Here is an 18,062-nt window from a genome sequence, read left to right on the forward strand (position 1 = left end):
CTGCCCCCGCCACCAGGCCTCCCTCCTGTGACATCTGCCTGGGGTGACACAGCTGCCACTTCCACACTGGCCTCCCTGAAGGCACCACTGGGGCGTGGGGAGAGCAGGCATTTTAGTGTGTGTAGAACGAAGGGACGTGTAAGGGGACAGGGACGGGAGGTGCAACAAGGAAATGGGTGGGGAGGACACAGTAACCCTCTGACACCAGCAAAAGGTCCCCAGATACTTGCTCTGGAGGAGACAAATGTGTTTTAATGATTTCCATGGCCCAAAGGACAACCACCTGGAGCCAGGGCGAGGATGGCAGGGCCATCATACAAAGTAGGCAGCCAGCGCTGACATCTTGTCCTTCGGCCGCCTGGCACTGGGCTTCCCTGCAGGCCGTCGGCCCCGGGCCCGCCCTCGGCCCTGCCGCCTCCCTGGCCCATTGCGGTGCATGGGGTGGCAGGAGGCTGCGTGCTTCAGCTCCACCAGCTCCTGGAAGACAGGGTCACAAAAGACACAGCCCGTGTGCTGCGTCTCGTCGCCCGGGAGTGGGGACTTGGCCTTGTTGAAGTCCACATCGAGCAGGGCAGCCTCACAGGAGCTGCAGGTCTCAGGGGACACCCGCACACGGTGGGCATTCTCGAAGCAGTGCGCCACCACGTTGCACTTGTTACAGGCCATCTTCCACTTGGGGCCCGAGGTGGGGTCCAGCACCAGCACCCCGTTCTCGCATTCCACACACTGACCGATGCCCAGCATGCTCAGCGAGTGCTGGCAGGTGGGGTGCGTGCACTCGTTGCAGCCCATACCTGGTAAGGGGAGGGCAACCCGTGAGGCACACCTGTCCCACCTACCCAGTGCAGCATCCCCCACCCCACTCCTGGGGCCTCTCCCAGTGCCTCATGGTCAAGGGTCCCTCATCCCAGCAGAAAGTGCTTCTCTGCTTTGTGTGGATCAGCCTTTGGCTCTGGAGCCCCCCATTCTCTGTGTATCTGAAACCTCCTCACGCTTTGGGGCACCCCCTCCCTGAGCACACGTCATTTCCAGAAGGCCTTCTTGCTGGCCTCCAGCCAAGTCCATAAGCCCTTCACTTTGCTTCCGCAGCTTGTTACAGGCAGTTCTGTGTGGCCCTCATTCCAGTGGGCCACATGGGCCACTGGCTACCCTGGAAGCTGCTGGTGGAGGGCAAGGATGGACCTCAATGCCCCCAAAAACACAGAGCAGACTGTGTCTGCCCGATGGGAGAGGCTTGAATCAGGTGGGGTAAACCGAGACCCTTGAGGGCTCCCCAGGTCCCCTGGGAATGTGGGGAGATGCCTCCCTCTTGCTGCATCTCATTCCTGTTTGTAGTATGGGGTCGGGCAGGGGCTAGTGCTGAACAGAGACCATAGATACCCAGGGGGGATAAAGGCAGCCCAGCTTGGGATGGAGCAGCCGAAGCCCAGGGACAAGGTGCTCACCTTTCTTCATATCCCGGAAGGGCGGGTGGTTGTAGCAATAGGGGCACAGCGGGTAGCTCTTGCCTCGAGAGCCTGATGACCACAGGACCAGCTCGAAGTCGTCCAGTGGGCACCGGAGTTCCTTGTAGAGCTTGATGGTACCATTCTGGGGGAGTGTGTAGGTCTCATCACAGTGGGAGCAGTGCAGGCGGCTTGGCTTGGCCTGAAGCAATGCCAGGGGAGAGGCACAGAGTTGCTGGGACCACTCCACTCACCCGCCCTCATTCTCCCCAAAACACAGAATACATAACATGTAAGTTTTAGTATATAACACGTAATATGTGATACATAACACACAGTAAGTCCTATGTAATACATAATATGTAACATGTAATACATATTGTATAATACTAATACATATGCATACATATGTACAGAATATGTAAATACATCTGTAATATGCAGTACATCATATTGAATACATGTAAAGAATATGTAACATGTAATATGTAATACATAATATGCACTACATAATATATGACATACAATATATAATAGGTAATATAGTGCCAGGCAAGGACCTCTCAGGCAAGGATCCCGCCATGAGTCTCAGAACACTTGTTCCACGCATGAAGAAAGGCAATTCTAAACTCCTGGCATGTATGTTAATGCCCACAATAGCGAGGAATGTCCTGCTAGAAACAGTGGATGACATGTGTTTAACTGGCTTAACAGTTTATGTGTTCCTGGGGTCATGGGGACACTGCTTCAGGCTTCCGTTATTCTTGTATGACAACTGGGACAAAGAATATATTCCTGTAAGACTGAGGACAAAGTGGAAGCCTATAGAGGTGAAAAAACTTGCCTGAATCTGTGCACAAAGGCTCTATGGGTCAGAAGTGTTAGCCCTTCAACCCCCGATTACCTGGATGTACTTCATGAACCGGTGGCACTTCCCACAGCGGGAGAGGGGCTTGCCCGTGGCTGCCAGAGGTGAAAAGGACACCTCCATCAATTCATCCATGCCTGAAAGCAAGCGGTGTAGGACAGTCATGGCCTGCAGCAGTCCACCTCCCTGGCAGGTAGCCGGTGTAACCAGGAAGGCTGGATGGGAGGCTACCATGTGAAGTAGGAGATCTGTGGGTGAATATATCCCTCACCCCGAGGGTGATGGGGTTTCCAAGCCAGCAATGGGAACACAGCTGTAGCCCTATTTGTCAGACAAGCCGTGTGCCCTGAGCGTAAATGGCTCAGTGATGACCCATCATCACCCCGTCCTCCCAACAGAGGCCTGGGGCCTGAAGCCCAGATCTGGGGGCTGTTCTCACATGGGAGCCCCTGGCGCCCTGAGCGGTGGCAACCTTGACCTAAGGACAGGGTAGAGGCAGACCTTACCAGCGATGGAGTCAACGAAGTAGTGGAACTTCCTCTTGAAGACGTCCAGGGTGTGGCCCAGGACTTGGCGGTAGTCAGCCTTGCCCTGGGCAATCAGGTTCAGCTGCTTCTCCACGGCGCTGCGGATGGTGGGGAGCACCAGCTCCACATCTGTGGGAGCAGGGATGTTGTTGTGAGTACTCGTACCCGAGGGGCTTTGGTTGCTGGGGCAGCTCTGGCCAGAGTTGGAAGGCACTAGGCTGGCTCCCACACACCCAGTCCTTTCCCTATTTCCATCCAGAAAATCCCATGTGGAGCTGCCAGAAACATCTGTGTCTAGGGCTGCATCACAGATGTGCTCCTGGCAGTCCTTGGGCCATGTCTATGCTCCTCAAGACCTCAAGGGGACGAAACAGCACTGCAGACAGGACCCAGGCCTGGCAGAGAGCTGGTGTGTGGAGAGCCCTCACCTCCCTTTTTGGATCCTTTGCACTTGTAGGTTCACGATACACCATGCCGACCCTCTGCTGGGGGAGGTCCTGGGGTTGCCACTGGTGTGCACCCTTGCAATGGGAGTGGGGGGCTCACCACAGGGCCTGTTGGAGTTGACAGTGCCAGGGAGTGCCAGTCAGCTGGCCTTACCGATCTTGTAGTAGCCGTGCACCAGGACAATGCCAAGGTTGGTGGGCTTGAGCCGGCGCCCGCTCTCCACGACAACGTAGTTGCGCTGGCAGATGTTATTTATGTGCACAGGAATACTGGCATCTGTCCCTGCAATGCACAAGGCCCTGGTGTCCCTCAGCCTGCCCGACACTTCCCATCAGACTGTGGGCTCCCCTTCACCCCCACCTGTCATGGGCCCCTGGTTCTCAGCCCCTCTGGTGCTGCTCCCAGCCAGCGCTATGCGGGCACCACACCAGGGGCTGTTCCTGCACCATCTTATAAACCTGAGGATGATGCTCTCAGTGCCAAGTGTTTATTCCTATTTGACAGAGGCTCAGAGGGGTTAAGGAACTCTGTCAGGGTCACAGAGCTTGTTCGACCTGTCCCTTACAGCTGGTAAGTGTGACCTCCTTGGCCTCTCCTGTCTCCATCCTGTGGAACCCATCCCATTCCAGAGCCAGAGCCCCAGCCCCATGAACATGCTCATTGCCAAACTGCCCCTCTAAAACCTGTCGTATTTTGCCCACTTCTTGGTTATGTGTCTCCAGAGCAGTCTCCTGGTTCCAGAACAGACCTCCCCAAGGTACTTCAAGGTCACTTGGCACTGCCAGATGCTGTCATTATGGTTCCCGTGTGCTAAGGAGCCTCCTTAACTGGTGCTTGGAGGCCAAGAGGCCCCCTGAGGTCCCATACTCGCAGGATGAGGCCAAGACCGGGATCTGAATCTTGTGAGGCAGACTCTGAGTGGTGCTGCTCCTGCTGCTGTTTGTGCCTGCTAGACACCCACGGGGCTGAGCAGGGCTCCCAGCATGCTCCCTACTGCATTCTCACCACAGTCTGAGCGGTAGCTCTTGTCAGGCCCTTTATATAGTACTGGGGGCCCCTGGTGATAGGGCTGCCCCTGACTACTGTCTCGTTCAGGTCACAAGAGCCCTCTCCACCGCTGCAAATCCAATTTGATCATGGGGTCTGGGCTGCTGTCCAGTGTATGGCTGCCAGAAGCCATGGGTGTCCCATCAACAGGAAGGAGCAGAGGATCCTGGGTGGGCAGTGCCTGCACTGCAGAGCAGGCTGAGGACCACCATGGCAGGACCCGCCATAGGTCCCCAGAAGCAGGCTCAGCTCTCCTGCTGAGGTCACTGCTGTCACCAGGACCCCAGACTCAGGTGAACTGCTCCCTGGCAGTCACCTGTAGGACTGTCAGAGATGGAGCCGAGCCCAGGTATAGTAACCTGGTCTGTCTCACAGCTCACCAGAGCCTGTCAACCAGGAGGGGGCTGGTTGGCCAGGACGGTGCATCAGGGACCACGCAGTGGCCATTAGAGGGAACACTGCCTGGGGAGAAGGGTCCAGCAGTGAGGCCAGCCCCAAGTGTAAGGACATTGGTCACAGCCCCTGGGCCTGGGGACTGGCCAAAACCATCTTGCCTGTGGGGTACATGCATCGGCAACTATACTTCTGAGTTGGCAAGCTGCCCTGGGCTGCCCACTCTCACTGGACACCTCTGGTTATTGTGCAGGAGCTTCCAACCCTGTTTGGGCTCTCTGCGTCCCTCACACGGAAGCAGCACTTGCGAATGCCCCATCACTTGATTCCAGGACAATCCCCAGTTAGCCTTCAGGAGGACTCTGATCTGACTTTTGTGTTTTTCCTATAAATGAATCATTCAGCATCCTGGGTGTCAGTGCACATGAGGGAACATCTTGGTCTTTACAGGCAAGGCCAGGTCCTGACATGGACACCTTGGCAAGGTGCAGCCCACTGTGCTAGGCCACACCCTGGACCCCAGTTACCAGGTGCTGGGCACAGAACGGTCACTGGGCAGCTCTGGAATCACTGCCTCTTGGTGCTCAGTCCCAGGATGGGAACCCAAGGGCAGGTGGCAGGTGCACCTACCAATGCCATGCTTCTCCATGAGTGTGATGAGCTCAGCCTCCGTCAGGTAGTCGGGTGGGCTTGTCTGCTTCTCCAGCATCTTCATCTCATCCACGGGGAAGGTGTCACCCTTCTGGCAGGTGGGCAGGCTCTCCTCCAGGGGTATGCTCTGCCAGGGCATGATCTCCGTGAAGCCTGGAGAGACAAGGTGCCACCTGAGACCCTGGGCCTCCTGTCCCCAGGTCCAGTGCAAAATGTTCCATTTATCTATAAGGTGAGGAGAGGAGCGAAGCTGGGCCCCAAAGTTTTACCTGGTGAGATGACAGTCTTCCCAGTGCAGGTGAAGTGCTCGGGCCCAATCCTGAAGGAAATGGTGCTCTGGAGGTACTTGCAGTCATAGCTAACCGTGGCGATGAAGTGCCTGGTGATGTACTCGTAGAGCCACCAGGCCTCGCCTCCTGCAGCAGGCACAGACTCTGGTCACCAGGCGGGTACTCTGGCTCGAAGGCCCCCCTGGCATTCCTGCTCAAGCAGCAGGGCCACAGGATGCCTAGGCTGGCCTGCTCCAAGTCCGAGGAGGAAATGCACAGCAAGGAAAGTGAGTCTCCTGCACCCTGATGGCTCCTTTACAGCTACGGCTCCCACCTCCCACCCTGCTTCCAGGTGAGACTACTCTTCAGATGCCCGGTCTGTCCTTGTCTAGTGACATGCCACCATCACTCCAGATGGGCTGTGCACAAGCAGACAGTCTCCACCCGCACGGTTCTCTCTTCCTCTGCCTTCTCCCAGCATGCAGTCATAAGCACGACCCGGACCAGGTAGGAGATGCGCCCTATGATTGAGCCTTTCACTCTCTGTCTCAGTCTCGTTCCGTCTGTCCACGGCCACTCGCTCACTCTCCTTACCCTCTCACCTCCTGCCTGGCCTTCTCTATTGTACATACAGCTTCCCATGGGCAGCTGCCTGCACCCTGCACTACGGCACACCATCACACACTTGTCATCACCACTTTGCTCCTGCCTCATCCCAGGGTGAGAGAGCACAACTTTCAGGTGACCTTTGCCACAGCCAGGGGGAGGAGGGAGGCCTCATATTGCCCGTGGGGACACCACGCAAAGGTGCCACATTGCTGTAGCTTCTCGCCCTTCCCTACAGGGAAGCATGATGTACATGTATGTGTGTGCGTGTGTGTGTAAGTGTGTGAAAGTGTGAGAATGGTAGGGGAAGCACCTGATACCTAATTCAGCCTCTGTGGCAGACCTCATGGGGGTGATGGGCGGATGGTCACCAGCATCGTGACCTTTCCGTGGGCGGTTGATACCTTCTGATAACAACTGCTTCACCTGAGGGAGAGAAGACAAAACAGCGTGAGTCTGAGCCTGGTTGCGCTCCCATCTGCAGGGAGCCACTACCGGTCCTAGATTTGGCCAGTGCCTGAGCTGATTCCAAGGTCTTGGCAACAAGGGCCCAGCTCTGCTCACCGTGTCGGCCCAGTAGGGGTGATTGGCCTGCTGCCGCAGAAGGCCCTTCAGGTCAAAGTTCTCGGGGTAGTGGGTGGTCTCGGTCCGTGGGTAGCTGATGTAGCCTTGTGTATAGAGCCGCTCGGCAGTCTGCATGGCATGCTGTGGCCCCATGCCTGCGAGAGACATGAGGCTCAGCTGGCCTGGAATGCCAGGGACGGCCAGGTGCTTGTTCACGGGCGCTGACACTTAGGCTCCCTCAAAGGTGGATGAGGCCTTCTGAGGGGGGTGACGGTGACTCTGAGTAGGCATGGCCCAAAGAAGAGCTCCTGGCCAGGTGTTTGTGCCCATACAGCCTTATCCAAGGCTGAGGTCCTCAACCTATGAGGGTAGACCCAGGACAAGTATGCTCCAGTGTCACCCCTATGACCTTGGTAGCTGTATTGACTAAATGTGGCCTTCAGAGCTCCTGCCTCTCACTCTCTGGCATGAAGCCATAACCATGCCTTAGAGTCTGCTGACACTCCACTATGACAGCGGAATTAGCACATGCCCTCTGTTCTGAGCCCCTTGGGTGTTCCTGTCCTCACAATGCTTCAGGGCCGCTGAGGGAGGGCTCATCTTCCTACTCCTCCCTGACCCAGCATAGGCTGGCATTCAATGTCATTGTTGCCCTCAGAGGATCCCTGGACGTGCTGCTCCAAGAGGACACTGCCCATGATTCTCCAAGGCCACCGAAGGGGCCACCAAAGCCTAGAGGCCAATACCATCAGAGACTGCCAACTTTCCAGCCCAACCCCCTCTTGCCTCTGTGAAAACAAGGCTCAGAGGGGCTATGTCGTACCTGTCCTGGGCAGGAGAGATGGGCTTTGAACTCTCCCCTGCACCAAGGAAGCTGCTCCGGAGCACTAATGTCAGGCTGTCTCTCTCGGGCACGGGCAATCATTTCCATTGCTATTGTTAGGATGCGTAGTTTCAGTCATCTAATCCTTACAACCCAGAGAGATGGGTACTATTATCCCTCTCTTTTCCCATGAGGAAACCAAGGCTCTCGGACAAGGAAGGAAGCGGCTGAGCTGGGATTTAAAGCAGACCTGGGCTTTAGAGCTTCAGCTCCACAGTTAAATGCCTCTGAGAGGGCCTGTCTTGTGGGTGGGCCCTGCCAACAGCCTTCCGTGTGTTCAGTCCTGGCAGGGGTTGCTCGGACAGTAATACGCAATGCTCTGCATTTCCCCCATATACATTCAAAGAAGCTGCTGAGTATCAACCAACAACCCCATGACATGGAATGGCCCCTCCAGTTTGATTTTACTTGTTTCCACTCTATAATTTAAGAGAAATGAAATCTGCATGAGGCTCAGATTTCCTCTAAGCCTCAGGTATGGAGAGGGGGTGCATGGCACAGGTGAACACAAAAAGGGGGTACTGGCACAGATGATCAAGGGCAAGTGTTGGGAAAGGGTAGGATGAAAGGGGAGTAAGCAGCACAGGTGAGCCCGGGCTGGGGATGTACTGGTACAGGTGAGCACGGGGGCGGGTGCTGGCAGAGGTGAGCATGGAAAGGGGTGCACGGCACAGGTGAGCATGCAGGGAGAGTGCTTGTAGAGGTGAGAACACTGGCACTGGCCTGTACCCCCAGGTGCTACACTGGGGTTGAACGAGGTTGCCACATGCCTGCCGCAAGAAATCTTTTGGGGGATTTAGAGAAAAGCCCGTCATACCCAGAGAAGAGCTTGCCACACGCAGCATCTCCACAGTGTTCAGGGCCAGGGGCCTCTGCTTGGCCTTCTCTTTCCTGCTTGTGGCCTCCACCTAGAAGACAGACAGATTCAGTGATTTGAGGGGTGGGGGCATGGCGGGAAAGACACCATAATAGAATCACGATGTGTGGGCAAAGGATCTGGTTTCATTCCTTTGGGCTCCCTGCTTCTCAAATTCATTCCTTGCAACGGTCTCCAGATTTAAAGTAATATTGATTCAGGACAAGAAGGAAAAAACAAAAGAAAATCAGTTTCTAGGGAAAGAGAAAAACTAGAGGAATGAGGAAGAGTCAGGAGATAGCAGTGATGGCGTCTTTGCAGGGATGTGATCAAGGATAAAAGCATGGAGCAGTTTCAGAAGAAGTTCTGGAAGCCTGAGTCAACTGTATGGTGGGCAGGAGGGCGCCCAAGGAAGACTCGAGAAAGATAACAGAAGGTGCCTCAGTGGCTCTGGTAGCTGTCACAGCTTCAGTGCATTTGCTGCGATGGCCTCAGGTCTCCCCTACCCCAGGCAGTCAGCCCCTTGCCAGGTTGCACACCTTCTCCCTAATGGCTGAGCAGCATGTCCTTCCAATTCATAAAACCCTGAATAAGAAATATAGCATCATAAAGGCCATGAAAGCTGACTGAACTTGGGGTCCCAGACCCATCTGTGCTAGCTATGTGACCTTGGGCAGGTTCATGCATGGGGTACCATGGAAAAAGGAGCATGGAAGGGGTCTGGTGGGTCACGGAAGTGGGATGGTGCCTGGGACAGAATAGAAATGCAACATCCTGCAGTTACTATGATGGGCGGAACTATCTCAGTAGGAGCAGATGGATGAGTAACTATTCTTTCCAAAAGATATCTGTGTTTCAGAGAGGGGGAGGAAGACATGAATCAGGATCAAAAGCTATTCCTCTAGCTAGAGGCTTCCCATGCCTACCCCCACGCAAGAAAAGATGACAGATGTGGGTATAGTAGGCCCACCTGAGCTTCCTTCTCCATCTTGGTCATGTTTAAAAACATCTGTGCTATTTCCCGGTCAAACACTCGCACTCGGTCCCAGTCCAAAAGGAGAGATCTGTCTTTATCAATGTTAACCTGCAGGAAGAACAAAAGGAGAACACAGGAACGAAGGTATCCAGGTGAGCCTGTTGCCAGGGAAGAGAACTGGGGCAGATGAAGCTTATCCTTGTCTGGGAGCAAAATGGTTCCAGCTCTAAAGTCTTGTAGCTGTACCTGTGAGGGTACACAGGTATGCAGATACCAGATGTGCAAATATACAGCCCCTCCCCAGGCCAGGGCTGTTCTGACAGCTGTCCTCCTGAGATGAGGCAGATGGTCTCATGAGGGGTGCAGAAAGCCAAAACTGATGTGTTCGTAAGGAGCGTCAGAGCCTCCACCTCTCATGCCATCTCTGCCCACCCCTTAATGCCCTTTGTTGACTGGAGCAGCTTGCTACTATGTTCTAAATCTTACCAGAAGCTTCTATGGAGGCTTTTATTTGGAGAAAGGGTTCTAAGACCTTAAAAAAAGTTTTAAAGTCAGTCTTTGGACCTGACTGGCAGCTGCTGGCCCCAAGGGGTGACCTAACCTCATACTACCAAAGCTGAGTTCATTCCCGCTTATCCAAATTCAATGCATCCAGGTCAAGCCTTATTCTGCCTCTCCATGGAGCCTGAGGTCCCTTTCCTGGGCACCCTGCAGATCCCTCTCTGGCCTCCCTCTTCTGTACCAGTGGCCACACTTGTGCGCTTGGCTTTGGAGGCCTATAGCACTATGATGATGAGAAACTCTCAGAATCCATGCCCCAACCAGGAAACACCCAGTGGGAACAGAGAAGGGAAAGCAAACCTTGGCCTGCAGCACCCAGTAGGTCTCTGGTTTGAAGGACTGGATTTTGTCATGTCTCTCCACGCAGAACCCCAGGGTAGGGGTTTGACATGGCCCAAAGGAGATGAGGGAGCTGTCTAAATCACCGTATTTACCCTGGAAATACTTAGTCTGAAACCTGCAAGGAGGGGTGGGGTTGCAGTGGGGGAGAGAAAGATATTTCGGTCATGCATTTGCTCATGATAGCACCATTAACCACCCCTGGGAATCCAGGATGGGCTAGCAGGTGGGTACAGCGAGGAGGCCAAGGCAGCTGCTCCCCACTCGGAAGATAGGATAGGAAGACGTGCTCAGCAGGGAGGGTATGTGTGCTTGTGACAGAGAGAGTGGGAGAGAGGAGCAGAGGTTCTGATCATGCTGGGCCAGGAAGACTTTTTATGATATTCCGTCCCCTCCACTCTCCTCAAGGCCTGCACAGTGTGGATAAACACAGTTTTTCAAGAGGTGGCCTATGTGGTCTATTTTAGCTGAATAGACAGTTTTCTTCAGGGTTTTTAAAATGTTGGCAAACAGGGGGTGCTGATCAGGCCCAGGGGCCACAGATGGAGATCAGTAAGGGCGGGGGGTCTGGCTAAAGGTAGGGTGACCAGCACCTGGTGAAGGCGCAGCCGATGCGCAGGTCCAGCTCCTGCCGGGCATCCACCGAGAGCGCCTCATTGTGGTCAGGCTCGCCCAGGCGGGCCATGGCGTTGCAGATGTCTGTGTCCGTGATGGAGCTGAACCTGGCCCGGAATACTGTCTTCTCACTGCCGTGGGCCGGATTCATGACGGGCAGCACAGCATCTAGGACCTGGGGGAGGCAACTGGCTGTCTCTTGCTGGACCCTCCTCCATCTCCCTTCCCTTCTGGGAGCCTCAGTCTCTCTACATGGCTTTTTTCCCCTTCTATCTACAAATTTATTCAAACACCGTCTTCTTACTACCATCCTGCAGGCTGTCACCCTCTCTCTTATCTTCTTCCATCTCCACCAAAACAGGAAATGATATTGCCATGGATACACAGGAACTCAGAGTCCCCAGATCCACCCCACTTGACCCATTTCTCCTTATTTTAGAGTGGGGAGTATTAGAAAGTGAAGGGGTCTAACTTTTAAGAGGCTGGAGAAAAGGGAGGAGAGAAAAAGAGCGAAGAGGAAAAGAATGAAGAATGGGCAGCAGTGAGAAGGCCTGGGCAACCCCCACTCTGGGGGAACTGGGCAGCTCAGGGCTAAAGGCCAGTGGATGTCCTGGAGCCAGAGTCACTGAGAAGGCCGTGAAGTGGGAGGGAAGCCATGCTGGAGGCTGGCCATGCAGCTTCTCCACAGGAAAAAGTCTTCGAAGGGAGAAAACCCCATGAGCTGCCACTGTTCTCCACCCCCAGCTTCAAAGGCCCCCTGGGGAGGAACAGCCTTATAGGGGAAGAGGACAGAAGAGGTTTGTCTGGGAAGGATAAAGTGAGATCAACTTTGCTGAGGCTGCTACACTAATATGTGGGGTGCCCTGAGTTCCCCTGTAGTGTTAGAAGCATTTCCTGAGCCCTGAGGTGTGCCAGCCTCTGATGAGGGCTAGAGGTACAGAGTCAGGAAAGTGACCTGTACAGAGTCACAGCCTGAGGGGTGCCAGGTGAAACCTATAGTCACACCAGTCCTAGGACACCACAGTGAGGCAGTCGTGGAAGGGTATCCTGGGTGGGGACAGGATGCCTGAAGGCAGAAGGAAAATGAGGCAAGTGAAAGGAGTGAAGAAGATTTCTGGGTGTCATCTAACGTCCCTGAAAGGTGTTGAGTGGGCTGGGATGCTGAAAACCTACTTTCTCCTCAAGATAGCCCCATTCTGAAACCTAATCCATCTGGCAAATTCTGCCTTTACCTTCACTCACACAATGTGCCCCAGCAGATGAAGTAACACACTATTACCTTTAGCAGAGTCTATGCATTGTAAAATGTCTAGGGAATTTCCAAAATAAAGGAGAACGAAAGGCGTATTTGAGCCAGTGTAGCCGACTCCCTACTTTGGCCCCAGGAATGGCTGGGGCAGGTGCCGGGAAGTCCAGGAATGAGGATCACAGTGGGGTCCAGCCTCACCTCAAAGCAGATGTTCTCCCCTTCTTTGTCGCAGTCCAGCCACAGTACGATGTAGTCACAGCCTTTGCCTTCCACCTGCCACACAGGACACAGTGACTTGCACCTGTCACAGCCCGGTCCCCCACTGAAGTGCCCACCCATGGCGTTCCCACCATGCTTGGGAGCAGACCCACCCCCTCCCTGCAGCTGTTTAGGAAAACTGGTGTCCCCTACCGCCCCCCCCCCCCACAACCTAAGCAGAGGAGCTAGTTAGTTAGACTGGCTTAGCCACTTAGAAAATAATTTACTTCAGAACTGCTGTTTTGTGGACAAAAAATGTTAATACAATAAAATCTTAACCCCTAAAAATGTGTAGAAAAAGAACTGAAACAAAATAACCCTAAATGTTAATAGCGGTTTTCACGGGTAGTGTGATTATAAATAATTTTTTCTTCTTTCTATTTATATAGTACAGTTTTACATAATGTGCATGTATTTGTTTTTTTTTTTTAACTTAAAAATGGTTAAGATGGTAAATTTATTTTTTATGGTGACACTGGTTAACGAAATCCACTAAGTTTCAAGTGTGCAATACATATATATTTTACATTGTCAGTTCACTGCTCATAGTTCGGCATTTGTTTTAAATTTAGAAAAACAACGATCACAATCAATTTTAAAAGCAGAATTCAGGTGGCTGACTGTGTAGTGGGGGAGGAACAAGCCTGAAAGGAGCCTCCCGGGCCAGCAGGGGGCAGTGCTCACAGAAAGCTGTGAGGCCAGCCCAGGCTGGGGGCAAATACCTCCTGGGATGGGGGTAAGGGCAAAGAGCCAAGGGCCTTCCTGACTGCCTGTGCCTTGCGCACCTGCAGGAACTTCACCATGTTCAGCTTGGGGTTAGCTTCCTTCTTCTCCGTCGGGGCTTGGCTGAACAGCTCTGCGGGGTCCACCTTATCCCATTTGTTGTACTTTCCTACAAACCACAGGCACAATACAGCTGAATCACATTTCAGAGCTTGGCCTCTGTGATTGTCATAGCCCCAGGAGGACAGTGGTGGTCTCGTCTCACAAATGGGGAGAGGAAGGCTTGGAGAAGGATTGGCCCAGGGTAACCCCGACAGTTGGAAGCGGAGCCCTCCCTCTGCAGCCTTCCTCCTCCTGGCTACTGAGCTGACCCTATACCTCAGCCACCTATGGGAGCCAGCAATGGGCAGGGCTGCAGCTCTAGCCTTGCTTCCAGGACAGTCCCTGTGGCTGGAAGCACCACTCCTGGGCTGGCTCCCTTTGCCACAGCACTGAATCATGCCACTCATGCCTTTGTTTTCTTCCCTGAATTCTGTAACCCTCTCCCCTCGACCTAGCACTTGACCGGGTACACAACAGATGTTCTGTTGATACCCCTGGAAAATCAATCTCTTTCGGCATCGTGTCGGCACATCCACCTCTTTCTCTACTTGGAGCTCAGCGTTCGCATTCTCAATGCTCTGGCTTTCTTGTACGCTCCATTTCTTGTGGCCTGGGAGAATGGGGTCAGATAGAACTCAAGTTCAAATCCTGGCTCCCCACCTGCCAGCTGGTAGTAAAGCTCAGGGTTTGAATGCTCAGCCACATAACTGAGCAACGAGAAGTACTGAGGCTTTGCTGTGGGTCTGGCCTTATGCTAAGCACTCTACCTTCACTGTCACACTGAGTCCACAGACAGTCCTGTGAGGTGGATGGCTGGCATAAGACCCATTTCACACACGAGTGGCAGAAACTCAGTGAGGTCCAGTCACTGCCCCAGTCTCAGCCTGTGAGCCGGTGGAGTGTGGGTCAGAGCTGGGGCTGGATTCTCATCAGTCAAACAGCCCTGCGCCTCACCCCAGTGTATCATCGATCCTGGCCATTCCAAGATGATAGATAACAAAATGAGGATGATGATGACAGCCACTGAGTGACTGTTGGACAACAGTGGCATTCAGCAGGAGCAGCAGCCCTCTCCCAAGGACCTGCTCAGGCCAGGCCCTCCTGGTGGGCAGTACTGCTTCCAGTCTGCATAGGAAGGTGCACAGGGCGTGTAGTGATTAAGGGTGTCTGGCCCTATGCTAAGCACTCTACCTAAGGGTGCTGCTGGGATGGGGATCCATAAGTACTGAGCTTCAAAGCCTGAGTTCTGGGTGTCTCGCCCAGGGACCCCTAGTCACCCTTCCACATCTGCTGGCCTCAGGACTCAGCGGTTCTGGACTTTTCTGTCTGGAGCCCTTCCCTGGCTCCAACTGGACCCTGGGCAACACTGTGGAGGGCTTCCTCAGTGGGGCAGAGGGCGAACAGAGGGGGGGGGGGTCTCACCCAGGAAGTCTAGGGTCATTACATGACCACAGACAGATGTCATCTTGAAGCGGACTGGCTGGCCAGCGAAGGTTCCGGTATACTCATGCACTGAGCAGGTTCCGTTCAGCCCTTTGTGTGAGGACATGCTCCCTGCAAGGAAGCACAGTGATGGCTGCTCCCGGGAGCTGCAGCTGCGGCAGAGGCCCCAGGCCCCAGAGCTGCCTCTTGGAGGGCCAGGGTCCCCCTTCCCCAAGGCAGTCAGTGATAACACTCCTCAGGCCACTGCAGGGAACTGGGTGCCGAGAGGTCTCATGGTTCTCAGGGAAAACACCATCTGTGACCCCCAGCACGGCATGCTTGCCACACAGAGCCTCAGGCTGGCGGGGGGCCAGGAGCGCCCCACTCTGAACTCTCTCAAGAGCAGATACTCTCATGCTTTCTCTGCATTTCTGTGTTCACACTTGAATTTGATGTCTGTCTTGCTTCTGTCAAGCTTTTATCAAAGGTCCCCAGGGATCTCCTAATTATTGGATCCCATGGTGTCTTCTCACGTTCCCTACTACGGGCCCCTCAGCCACACTTTCTTGGCCTCTGGGAATCAGGAACTTCTGGGGTCTCCCCTACCCTCGGACCATGACTTCTCAGCCCACTGTCTCAGGGTCTCTCCTTCCCTTAGCTGTGAGACCGGGGGGAGGTCAAGGTAGACTACTGCCATTTCTGGGTCCCTGGCATCCAAACACCCTTCCTATTTGGAGTGAATTCAGAGACGGGAGGGGAAGCAGCACTCTAGCATCCAGCCCAGTGGCCCAGTGCCCTGGTGTCTCAGGAGGGCCATGGCCAAGGCTCAGCCTAGTGGCTGCTCTTGGTAACACAAATCGTGCGGGCTGCATCTGCAGCAGTCAGGGATCAAGGGCAGTGGCACGGGTCCTGTGGCATGGTCTCGTCAAACTTAGACCAGGGTAGGGTCCTGGCTGTGTCTTCCTCCTTCTAGTGAATTCCCTTTCTGTGTAAGTTACCAGGACTGGTTTCTGCTCCTTGTGACCAACAACCCTGACCGGCTCAGAACTTTCATGTTGGCCTGTCCACACCTGCCACCATGCTGTGAGCAATGCCTGTGTCTTTTGGGAGTCCCACCCCTAGCTCACGCTGGCTATGGCAGTAAGTGCATCCCACAGTGACCAATATCAAGGTGCTTCATGAACACCTGCTGTCCTGAACCGAGTCTACTCCAGGGGGCTGGAGTTGCACTTCAGAAAAAGAAACGATGTATAACATGGGAATGACAATGCTGACAGATCAAAGCCAGAGAGATGCCAGGTTGGTCTTTCCTACCTCGAGAGAGGATTTTGGCAATGGACTGAGCCAAGGATGGCTTTTCTGCAACCATGAGTACGGTCTTCATCTTGTCTTATAGTTGTCCGGGCCCTTGGCCCTTCAGGCTTCAGTGTCAGGGAAATAACAATGAAGATGCTCTTCTGCAGCACAACACTGCTTTCAACGCTGACTCCTAAAAAGAAGAAAAGGCACGAAGAAAATAGCAATGCTTCCAATGGAACCTGTACCGCTCACTAACAAGACCCAAAAAACCCAAGCAAGAAGAAAAATTAGAGAGACTTGAAGACAACTGATAGACAAACAACTGCTCAGGAAACTGATCTAGCTCAGAGATGGCACTGAGAATTGAGCTTCGTTTGGGAGAAGCTGAGATGACCCTATGACTTCAGTTCAATTTTGTCCCCAAATTTGTTAGGATGAACCTCGGGCCTTTGGACCTGGGCTGATGGGCCAGGGCAGGGTGGAAGCCTGGCCTTCCTCCTGGGCTGCAGTTCTGTGTTCTCCCTGGTGCTCAGAGTGGCACCTGCACCTTGGCTGAGCTTCAAGACTATCAAAATGCAGATACCCAGGCTGGGCTCCCCAAGTCCTTCTGACCCACAACCTAACCTGAGACCCACTGGCCAGAGGCTACAGTCCCCAGCAGAGCTCTCGAGGCCCTTCACGACAGGTTCCAATCTAGCTTCTCGCCTTCCCTAACCCCACCTCTTCCATTGCAGACTGTGCTCTGGCCGATTAAATTGGACACCATTATCTAAAGAAAAAAACATATTTTCGAGCTTCTGTTTCTTTTGCTTACAATGCTCCTCCAAGCCTGGAGCACGCTGTTCAACTGTCCGAAGGCCCAATTCAAGCACTAACCCTTCTTTAAAGAATTCTCCTAACATCCACTGGCAGGATGGATCATTTCCTCCTGTCCCAGGTCCCTGATAACACACTGCACATCATGCGACAGTTAGTTACTACTGCCTCATCTCCCTGCTAGCACATGAGTGGCTTGCTGTCTGAATCACTGTTGGCAAATGCAACAGCCAGTTCTGTTCCTGATACAGGACATTTAATACCTGCTGGCAGAGTAAAAGAAACATACAAACCCTTTCTGTCATTTTAATCATTATAAATATGACATCAACATTGATAAATATAACACTATATATAAAAAGACTTGTATTGAGATTACTAGGCAAACTTCTGGGAAGAAAAATAAAGTTAGACTTACTTTATAATTTCCGCCAAAACAGATTCCAGATTAGCTAAGATTTAAGTAAAAGAATAAAATCAGAAAAATACTAGAAAAACAAGAAAAAGAAAAACTCCTAAGTACTTCAAAGCTCTGAAGCACGCCCCTTCACATTTAAAGGCATTTGGTTTCTTTTTCTGTGAACTGTTGATTCAAAGTTTTATCAATTTTGGTCAACTGGATTGCTGTTTCCTTATTTTTAGGAGTTGTCTGTATAATGAAGTTATTAGCCCTTTGTGATATGATGTCCAACAAGACCCATTAAAGCAAATGAGAGCTAGAACGAGCTTGTGTTTATCTCACCAGCAATGACTGTAGGACTGAACACATGTGTGGGTGAGGGTGTGGGGACAGGCGAACTCAAACGTAGGGTGATGGAAGTTCAACTGGAACAACCTCTACGTGGAGTGATTTGACAGTATCTCTCAAATTATGAGTGCGCATCTCCAGCAACTGCACGACCAGGAATAAATTCAATTATCCCACAGGTGTTTACTGAACACTACATGCTCGGCTCAGTCCCGGGTGCAAAGAACATAACACTGGGCAATCCCGGGCCTGTCCTCTGGGATTTATGCCCCGTGTGACAAATGGGGAAAGGAGCGCAGGGCAGGGGAGGCACAGACAGGAGTGAGACATGTGGTGTCTAGTGGGAGAGTCCAGCTGAAGGACCAGGGCAGAGTGGAAGGACACTGAGGAAGCAGGGG

The 18,062-nt window shown here is 53.2% G+C and overlaps 1 protein-coding gene across 3 annotated transcripts in view; it reads right to left on the minus strand.

The window, feature by feature from the left end:
- Positions 1–209: 209 nt before the first annotated feature.
- Positions 210–18,062, minus strand: part of TOP3B (DNA topoisomerase III beta) — a 53,582-nt gene continuing 35,729 nt past the window's right edge. The window contains exons 3-20 of one of the 3 annotated variants that reach the window (XM_016127229.2): positions 17,335–17,368; positions 16,116–16,290; positions 14,802–14,933; positions 13,340–13,446; positions 12,495–12,569; positions 11,026–11,222; positions 10,394–10,550; positions 9,527–9,640; positions 8,518–8,608; positions 6,818–6,972; positions 6,574–6,679; positions 5,648–5,794; positions 5,358–5,531; positions 3,441–3,569; positions 2,820–2,969; positions 2,350–2,450; positions 1,446–1,647; positions 210–794 (exon numbers count right to left, since the gene is read on the minus strand). In XM_016127229.2, coding sequence (XP_015982715.1) covers positions 313–794; positions 1,446–1,647; positions 2,350–2,450; positions 2,820–2,969; positions 3,441–3,569; positions 5,358–5,531; positions 5,648–5,794; positions 6,574–6,679; positions 6,818–6,972; positions 8,518–8,608; positions 9,527–9,640; positions 10,394–10,550; positions 11,026–11,222; positions 12,495–12,569; positions 13,340–13,446; positions 14,802–14,933; positions 16,116–16,185 — 2,589 coding nt within the window. In that variant the 5' untranslated portion in view covers positions 16,186–16,290; positions 17,335–17,368 and the 3' untranslated portion in view covers positions 210–312. The remainder of the gene's footprint in view (positions 795–1,445; positions 1,648–2,349; positions 2,451–2,819; positions 2,970–3,440; positions 3,570–5,357; positions 5,532–5,647; positions 5,795–6,573; positions 6,680–6,817; positions 6,973–8,517; positions 8,609–9,526; positions 9,641–10,393; positions 10,551–11,025; positions 11,223–12,494; positions 12,570–13,339; positions 13,447–14,801; positions 14,934–16,115; positions 16,291–17,334; positions 17,369–18,062) is intronic. The other 2 variants (XM_016127228.2, XM_036221022.1) reach the window with 2 other exon arrangements.

This window comes from Rousettus aegyptiacus, unplaced genomic scaffold, assembly GCF_014176215.1.
Source record: "Rousettus aegyptiacus isolate mRouAeg1 unplaced genomic scaffold, mRouAeg1.p scaffold_m13_p_5, whole genome shotgun sequence".
Taxonomy (NCBI): Eukaryota; Metazoa; Chordata; class Mammalia; order Chiroptera; family Pteropodidae; genus Rousettus; species Rousettus aegyptiacus.